Source organism: Etheostoma spectabile, chromosome 6 (genome assembly GCF_008692095.1).
Source record: "Etheostoma spectabile isolate EspeVRDwgs_2016 chromosome 6, UIUC_Espe_1.0, whole genome shotgun sequence".
Taxonomy (NCBI): domain Eukaryota; kingdom Metazoa; phylum Chordata; class Actinopteri; order Perciformes; family Percidae; genus Etheostoma; species Etheostoma spectabile.
The window spans coordinates 18,501,190-18,510,603 of record NC_045738.1 but is presented as its reverse complement, the minus strand read 5'-3'; the positions used below and the strand labels follow the sequence as shown (position 1 = coordinate 18,510,603).

The following is a 9,414-nucleotide window of genomic DNA, read 5'->3' as shown; positions in this document are numbered from 1 at the left end:
CCCCCCCCCCCCCATATCTGGGTCAATTGTTCAAGTGATCTTTCATGAAACTCAATCCATACTGAGGCTTATGGGTCAGATAAATGGTTTTTCCTGTAGGCGGAGGGCTACGTAAAAGGTGTGAGCAATGTAAAGGTTATCTAAAGGTGGGCTGGTAAATGATTTGAAGACATTAGGTCTGTTCCAGGAAGCAGCATGCTTATAGCTGACGCCTTTTTATCCTTACAGCCTAGTCTGAAAGGCAGAACAGCAGGGCCGAAAACTGTTATTGAGTAACCTTTATGTCTCCTGCAGAAGGGTTTTGCTGTGACTATATGTTCTACAAAGCCATTTCTATTGTACCGCAGTTCCACTAGTGTGGCTGAAGGTGAAATGTCTGGCTCATGATCTTCTAGACGGCAGTCACTGTGGAGAATATTGCTTATTTATTTTCTCCTTTTGTTCTTATTACTTTGCAATTTTTTAGTCCGTATGATCATTCTGCGTTAACTTGTAAGATTTCTTACATCTCCGGCGATGCTGTGGCTGTAATCCCTGACTTCCTTACTGATGATTGCCTCCAGTGAGGCCAAGTAAGAATCTGAACTCACTTCAAGATGTGCACTTAACATGCATCTCTGTGGATAAAGTGTCAGCTTAATGTCTAAAAAGTCAATGACACTGTTGAAAATGTTAATTATAGATGAACACATTTTGCTTCAAGCACTTTCATTCAAAAACGTAATTATACAAAACCAAAGTTTAGTTTATCCTTTGAGATTTGACAATTTGGAAATATAAAGTACAGAAAGAATAAAAGTTTTTATTTTTATTTTATTTTTTTCTTTGTCCACATTACTACAGTCAATATAGATCCAAGAGAGGGAGAGACACGCTTGAAATGCTCATTATGCCTCCTCTTCCCCAGTATCCTGGGGATGTACAGTGCATCCATAATGGAATCCTCACAATTTATGTCAAGTGCCAACACAGAAAGTAGCATGTCTGTTATGTAGCAAGGTGGAAATGGAAATACGGGTGTGTAGCACATCTGACTGTAATGTGTAATATTGTTGATATATTGTAGATAACTGTAAAAATGCTGCTGTTATTATACTGACATAAAAAAAAACATTATTGTTGTTGAACATACAGTACAAAAATCCAGGGTGTTTGCAGCATTGTCCAATATCAAGGTTTTTTTCTGCCGATAGGGTTGCTTCACTTTTTTTCTTATATTGCTTAAGATTGTAGTGGGTTTACTGGACTTCTGACACACGGTTAGATTTCCTCTTTTAAATTTACCATCTTCCTGAAGCTGTACATTCATTACCAGGACGCAACAAATCTATCTTTGGTTTACTGTCCCACATTACCTAACTTCTTTGTTTTTTAACATTTGAAATATTAGAGGGGAAATAAGATAATGTCAATCTCCATTTGTTTCTATTCATTTATTTTTTCTTTGTCGTAGCCATGGGTTTAAGAGGGAGGTGGACACTGACATTTGGTCATTATTGGGATGTTCTCTGCTGCAGTTGAAGGGACTCTGTACTCACTCTGGCTCACATTTTATATACCTTCACACAGAAGGCATTGCTACAATATAGTGTACTTATTAGCAAACACAATTACATAATTTAAACAGCCAAGGTTTTTGATTCCTTCACTGTAAAGATCTAGATTTTTTTTGATAAGTGTACAGCATTTACAGGTATTTGAGCGTGCATTCTCTGTATACTGCTTTCAAATCAAGACGGGAAAACTAAAAGAATTTGTCACACAACTACATCCTATTCATCCTCTTTCTCTCACTATTGTCCCTTTTTTTCATCATTTTTCCTCCATGTGCCTTAACCCCCAGCCTCTCCTCCCGCTCTGTCTACATCTTTCTCTTTTTCCCGCCTTCTCTCAGGGTAGCCTGCAGGTTGCTGCACTTACCGCCTGTCGCGTTGAATGCTAATGCAGCCAGCTGATGTGAGCCACTGTGACCGGAGTAGTAATGGCTTGAAAGGAGGAGGGAGGTGGGGAGAGAGATGAGAGAGAGAGAGAGAGACGGAGAGACAACAAGAAAGCTCAGGACCTTTTTTGTAATCCAGTGGAGGGAGGGGAAGGTGAGGACCTGAGTGATTGAGGGGAGGGATGGAGGGATGTGACGTGAGCGAGCGGGAGTATGGAAACTGATCATTGCAGGCAGAGCAGCGTTAAGGGTTAATTCTGCTCTCTCTCGCTCTCTCTCGCTCTTTCTCTCTCCGCTCCACAGTTCCAGCGATGCTGCTCTGACCAGACACACAGCCAGAGAAAAATAAACACAATCCACATACTCATACACTCACATGCAGCGGAGAGGGCTGCTGCTCTTTTGTCTCCTCTTTCATACACAGATACTCTGTCTAATTACAAACAATCCACTTCTGCCTCGCAGTTGACAGAAGACCCGGAGGAGGATACAGCAGGAATGTGACTGAGGCGCTTCTTCTGAAAAACATCTGCCTGGGGGACTCCTCCCTCATCCTCTCTTGGTGGTTCCTTCTGGCTCTGCACAAGGTGAGCTTCATGTTGATGAAACATCTCATTCATGTAGGCATATGTCGCAGTGGCCACTGTATCAGTGTGTCATGGCATCACTGGTGTCTTAGCTCAGGTCTTCTGTCAGTGGGCTGCATAGCGCATGGATCCACGCTGAATATCCTCACTGCATCGCCAGAGGACAATGAATCAGATGTGAGGACATTGTTTGTGGAAATGGATTTTGATTGTTGAAAGGATGCTAGCTGAGTGTCATGCGAGTCTGGGCTGCAGTTAGGCAACACCAGGAAGAGACAGAGGATGATGACAGCGCAGTGCACAGCAGGAATATACTGCACACATCAGTGCTATTTAAGAAATGGTTTCACTGTGTTGGATTAGACTCATTGGATATTTAGGATAAATAACAAGACTTCTATCAGCTCCTTTTTTTGCCTTCTGTGCAAAACATTAAATGAGATCTAGCAGAGCGTTTTTCTAGTTTCAACTCTAGCAGCAGATCAAAGTTTATGCGAGGGAGGTTGATTCCCACGCACCCAGCGTGTACACACTAGCACTGGTTGCTGCACATTGTGTTGACTGCTGCTTTCCCTTTACTTTCCCTTTACTTGTGGTCTAAATAATAATAATAATAATAATGACGCTCCCTTCATCATTTATATAGCTTTTTTTCGTGTAATTGCCTTTCATGCTGTGGTAAAATGCCGTTTCAAGGTAAAATGCATAGCCTACCACAAGGGTACAAGTTCCTGCAAATGTATTCACACATGGAGACACACACACACACACACACACACACACACACACATGCACACACACAATCACACATCCGTCCTCCAAGTGAATGAACATTTCCACTTGTTGACCCACAGCATCAATAATTGGGTCAAATGCTTCACTGGCGATGTAACGCACACAACACCCACACAGATGCCTGATCGACATCTTCACAAACATATAATTACTGTACGTGCGCACCCACAAGAGGGAAAACAAATTTCAACAGCCAGTGAGGTTGTATAATCTAATTAGTACAGCTCTTACGGTGACATGTATTTGTGTTGAACTGTCAAATCATCTCAGCAAAACAAAATATCAGTTTCACACTTGGCTTTTATCAAATGGAAAATATCAGTGAGGCATGTTATCCATCCTTTGAGGTGACGGAGGTTTCTCCGTCTCAGCAGCTACATAATACAAACGTGTAACATAAATTCACTTGATTGATGCTCTTTGTATCTTTTCTTTGATAAAGTGCATCGTTGTGTCTTAAACGTTGGCTGCAAATCTGCTAAAATATTTAGTTTTTCCGTGATGGTCTAAATTTTGTAGGTTCAGTCAAAAAAAATGCTCTTCTAGCAGGAACACTTGCAGCTTCTTATTTAGCTCCAGTAAAACACAAAAATATTGGACTCAGTTCAATAATATAAGTACAAGCCTACAAAAAGGCAATTTAGCTTAAACTGGATCATATTGTCATCATAGCAACCAGTAAGGCTGATGGAAAGCAGCACCAATGCAGCTTTGAATTCCCAAATTAGGCTTTTATTTTCACACAGGGACCCTTCTACTTCCCTTCCACTTGTTGCAAACATTTCTATGATGCTTCAGTCTGAGCCAGTTAGTTGAGCAGACATTTTTTAGTCTTTTCCCTGAAATGAAACAAGTCCTTCACACTCTCATATCTCTGTTCTTATCAATTGCAAATCTGTATGTATACCATAAATGATCTGGATAGTGTTATAAATAAAAAACCAAATGTGAATGGGACGATGGGTAATATTTCATTTTTTTTCAGATATCGCAGTGACAGTTCTAATGTGACATCATATTGCATTTCCTAGGTTTAGGGTTTTATAATCACTTGAGCAATCTAAACAAATCAAATAAACATGTTTTTTTTTATTCTAATTTTAAATACAAAATGTTGCACATACATCTGGACATAAACATACTGTACATACATACATAATAATGACTGCACGTCAATAAATACAATTTTTATATAGATAATTGTTATTTCCCTCGTTATATATATATATATATATATATATATATTATATATTTCTAAATCACTTTGTTGACATTTGTTTCTATCTATAAAAAAGCTCTCCATCAGTTTCTAATCATGGTAGATGCTGTCCTCTGGCTTCATCCTAAACTGGCTGGCAAACACGATTGTCTGAAATGTCAAGTCTTTTGCAACTACTCAGAGAAATATGGCGACCAGGAGACAGAGGACCCTCTGGCAGCGTTGAGATGACAGCTGTGGAAAGAGGAAAAGGCAGGAAACCAGGGAAATATGACATATCGGTGTTATGGGAATTGAGGAAAAATTGCATTGTTATAGCTTTATGTAGTGACATAGAGTATATCAGTATTGCAGACCTTTTACAATGCAGAAATAACACAGCTTCTAATGCAAACTAGCGTGTCCAGCTCCAATCCAGCCTTAATTAACGTGCTTTTGTCATTTTCACAGCAATTAAGTAAAACAAGATGTCTGTTGTTGTTTTCCAGTGTGTGACGCCCCGCTGTGTGTTGCTGCCCGGGGAATGCTCAGCGGACAGGTAAACGAGGACTGATCACAATGAGCAGCCAGGACAAATGGGTCACACTGACCCCAGCTGAATTCGCCCTGCTACAAGAATACACTCAGTGTGAGTAGATTAGGTACTCTCTGTTTGTGTCTGACTGTGATAAGGAGAGTCTGTATTTGTCTAGGTGTCTCTCTGTACGTGTTATGTGAACCTGTCATTTAAGAACATGCCATTTTCCAGTGATATGACACTCCAGCTACTCTGCTTCTTCTGGATGGCTCCATTCTTAAAGCTGCACTAATCAACACAATGGATCAAAACGCCACGTCAAAGGGGTCACTTGCAGTGACAGACCCTACAGAGAATTATCTGATAAATCTGCATTTCCGCTCAGCTTTACGGAGCATTTTAGGTTCTTTCAGCTCATTGTTTTGGTTTTGTAGCCCGTTGCGTACTGCATACTGTTTCTAATTGGTCTGCTTCGTTTCCAGCAGCAGCAGGCAGCTGTTTTTAACAAGAAAACTCCAATAGGCTACACCAGCTGTATGCTATCTGCCAAAACGGCGGACAAAAGCCACCAGACAAAGTAACAAGTCACTTAAATACTTTTTGTTTCCTCAATTATCAAATTTTTTATTACAAAATTGACGAGAAGTCTCTGGGCTTCTTGTACAAGTCGGACCAGATAGTCTTCCTTTCTCCACTGAGGAAAAACCCTTTGACCTAACTATACTGTTATGCTTTAATGTGAATGATAGTATAGTTGGGGAAATCACACTCCAGCAGCTGTCACAGGATCTTTACACAAGTTGCTGTCCAGGTGAACATTCTTCATTTTAACACCTGACAATGATATATCGCCCACTCTGACCATTTTTTCCTCACGTGTTGCAAAGTTCATGTCAAACCACTTTGGCTTTTGTCAGCTGATGATTGTGTGAATGATCAAATTTTACAAGTGTGCACTTCACCATCAAGTTGAAACAAGCTTAACGACTGTTAAGAGAGTTTGCTGAATCTGAGTTGGTGCACTCGTACAAGCAAACCTCCAAAAAAAGTAAGAGGTTTAGGATAATATTACAGAAAATGTTTTGTATTTCAGACTTTTGCGTTGTTGTTTTTTTTAGCCTCAGATCATTTTCCACTGTTTTCATCGCTGCTTACGTCCTTTTTTGGTTGCCCTCATTGTGTGGGTCAGGGAATGATTCCTTTGTTAGGTAAAAGGTCAAATTGGATTTGATTTTTCACCTGCAGAAATAGTTTTTAGGAAAAAAGAGATATTCAGACTTAGACAAGTAGCTCATTTCACTGTTTAAGGTAATGTTGTCATTGCACTGTGCCAACGTGTTTTGTTATCATGCAAGTAGTCTAAATCCTTGATGTTCCAATGCTGGGATTGCTTGGGTGCCGCAGGAAATTCCGCCGGATGCATGTCATTTGCCGAGGTTTCCTTTCCTCTTTCTTTGTGTTGGCATTCTAAACTCCGGTGTGTTTCAGAGGACTATGGTGAACTGCTCCTCAGATCTCTGCAGGGTAAATCCAGACCGCTAGCTAGACTATCTGTCCAATCTGAGTTTTCTTCGGCACGAGTAAAACAACTTTTGAACGTACAATGCCAATAAACCAGGGCACGAAATTCTCCCATCGCGGAATGTTGTGTGGACTAGCCCGACCTCCGCAGCACCTTGGAGGATGGTCTGACAAAGTGAGACTACTATACAAGCAATACCAGTTCTCATAACCGTATCACAGTTGGAGCAAATACACCGAACCACATCTTCCTTTTGAAAAATAGCATTTTGTGAATTATACTTGTTTTCGTAAGTCGGCTCTTTGCTTTCATATCTTCAGTAAACCTTGCACTCACAGAAGAAGTAATACATTATCTCTGATAGCATCAATCCACTGAGTTAACAATACTAATAATGTTCCTTTGTCTGGAACTGCACTTAAGATTTAATTCACTGTGGTTAAGCTCAAACATCCCTTCTTTGGCAAATATTAAAACCTTCACGTTGTTATTGCAGACTGCATGTCCGTCTTGCTGATGTACGAAGCTCAAACTGCTCAAGCATTTAATCTGTGTGGTGCCGCTTTGGCTCTGAATCATTCATTCAAAACCCAACAAATGGCTCCCCTGCTCACCAGACTGTGCTCTGGATGCCTGGAGTTTATGTTACGCTCCAAGATGTTGACACATTTAATAATTTGAGATGGTACCAGGGATGGAAAATATGACGATGCCTGGCAGGCTAACTGCGGGATGTTGCTCACCACCCACACATGGTTTTGGACAGACTTTGAAAGTAGAAGTCACAGTAAATCTTTTGTAGTCAGACAATGTGTGGAGAAGAAATGGAGTCGTTAGGATCTAAAATAGTTAAACACCTAAGTGCTGGAATATATTTCCTAGCTATTTTCTGTGTCAAACACAACATCTCCGGGCCATTCGCTGCACCAAGCATGTATCTTAATTAATGTGTTTCACCCAAGATCTCTTGTTTCACATTGTAATGACATTTCTCCCTTTAATTGCTTTGTGCCTGGTGACACTGTTTCTTACTCCGAGGAGCTCCGCTGCTCTCTCCGGCGAATGCTCAAGAGCCAATCAGGTTCTGTTTTTTGTTTCTGTGTTTTATCAAATGTTAGTTTTGTGGGTGGCTAAGGAGTTGTGGTGTTCAATTAGCAAGATGTTTTGTAGACCGTGAGGCTTAACAATGTAGTTTAGAATGAAAATTGGGTGGAAATAAAAGGCGGAATGAAAAAAAACAAAGCAGCAAGAGAGAGCTAAAGTGTGCATGTGTGCGTGCAAGCAGAGTACGCACGCTAGACAGATTTGGATAATGTTTCAACGAGCTCCGGGCGACTCTTTGTGCACTTTGCAGCTACAGGTCATAAAATATCCCATTCTCTGAGCAGCAACAATGGGCATCACCTTCCCTCCTCATCTCGCCCTTCATCTAGCCTCCTACTGTAGCTCTCCCTACCTTCTCATTAAAGTGAGCCGAGCACGCTTTCATAACATTTTAATAGCTGTGAGCTGAGTCAGGCACCTAAGCTCTAACAATTAGATTTTCTCTTTATGTGATATAATTACTTATGTGCGTATTGTAGCAGAGTGCTGCTTTACAAAGGGGAAAATACTCTCAAAGGAAGTGCGTTTATGACCCTGAATAAACATGAAATTAGTCTTGTCATCAGATGACTGTGTGCCACACGATGGTTAAATCATTATCCTGTTTGAGAAAATACATTGTACGGATGTGACAGGCAATCAATATATACGTAATCACTCAGGCATGCTCATAAAGGTGGTCAATAATGATGACACACTCAGTCCAATGTAAAACAGTTATTTCCAGTCTCTGTTGGTAAAATGCATCATGAGGAAAAGGTCCAAAGCCATTAGTGTAGGAGGGGATGCAATGTTACACTAAAGACTGTCTAAAATAGGTTACAACCAACAAACAGCTGTTAGGAAGAGCTCAAATGCACATTTTTTTTTTTATCAATGCAGAATGTCAGCCATTAATAACTTTAACACAATACTCCGACAGCTTATGTCTACTGAATAATGGACAGCTACATCTGTATAAAGGCTGATATTTTTGGGACATTTGGCTTGCTGTATGATTCAAAAAATAATAGTAATGTATTGTAATATTGTTTTTTTCTCAGTCTAAGAGAAGACATAATGTACTTGTAGTTGCATCAAGTGTGACTGGTTTTGAGAAGGAAAAATCCAGTAACTACACTTTTTTGTTTTTGACGCCAAACACACTTGCTGATTGTCAATCAGTGACATGCTGAGGAGTTTCATGAACAGCACATACCTCTGGGTCCCTGGCTGCTCTATGTAGACGATGGCAAGTTGGATTTAGTAGAGCTGCTCGAGAAGAAGACATCATTTTGTCAATGGTAGGAGTCAAAGATCCATGTTTTGTTGTGCAAATTAAGCTTGTGACAAGGTGAGTGACAAGTTAGCAAACATGACGCACTAACTTAAATGAGCATCTCTGTAAAAAAAAAATCAACCAGGCCCTCCAGTGCATATAAGAAAATGGTTCTTCTAATTAACTTAGGTAACACAGAACCTAGTATCTGTGGCGCAGCAAATTGATTTAGCAGCAGGACTCATATACGCTCTGCAGCATGAAGTAATTATCACAGCAAATCTCTGTCTGATCAAGTTATTTTTGGCTATAACTGAATGGTAAAACACCCCCTATTTCCTTTTAAATGACTTTTTTTGGTACAGTCTGTTGTTTCATAGATTACTTTTCAAGTAACACTTGTAAGATCATTCTTGAAACAAGTTGATTTGTAGGCCTATTTTTAGGGATTTTAAAGCGGCTATATTCAATAT

At 40.1% G+C, this 9,414-nt stretch overlaps 1 protein-coding gene across 2 annotated transcripts in view; it reads left to right on the top strand.

The window, feature by feature from the left end:
• The window catches only part of dgkb (diacylglycerol kinase, beta), a 92,540-nt gene that overhangs the window by 10,851 nt on the left and 72,275 nt on the right, over window positions 1–9,414 (top strand). The window contains exons 4-5 of one of the 2 annotated variants that reach the window (XM_032518148.1): window positions 2,405–2,526; window positions 5,029–5,168. In XM_032518148.1, coding sequence (XP_032374039.1) covers window positions 5,099–5,168 — 70 coding nt within the window. In that variant the 5' untranslated portion in view covers window positions 2,405–2,526; window positions 5,029–5,098. Of the gene's footprint in view, window positions 1–2,135; window positions 2,527–5,028; window positions 5,169–9,414 lie in introns of those variants that run through there. The other variant, XM_032518149.1, reaches the window with a different exon arrangement.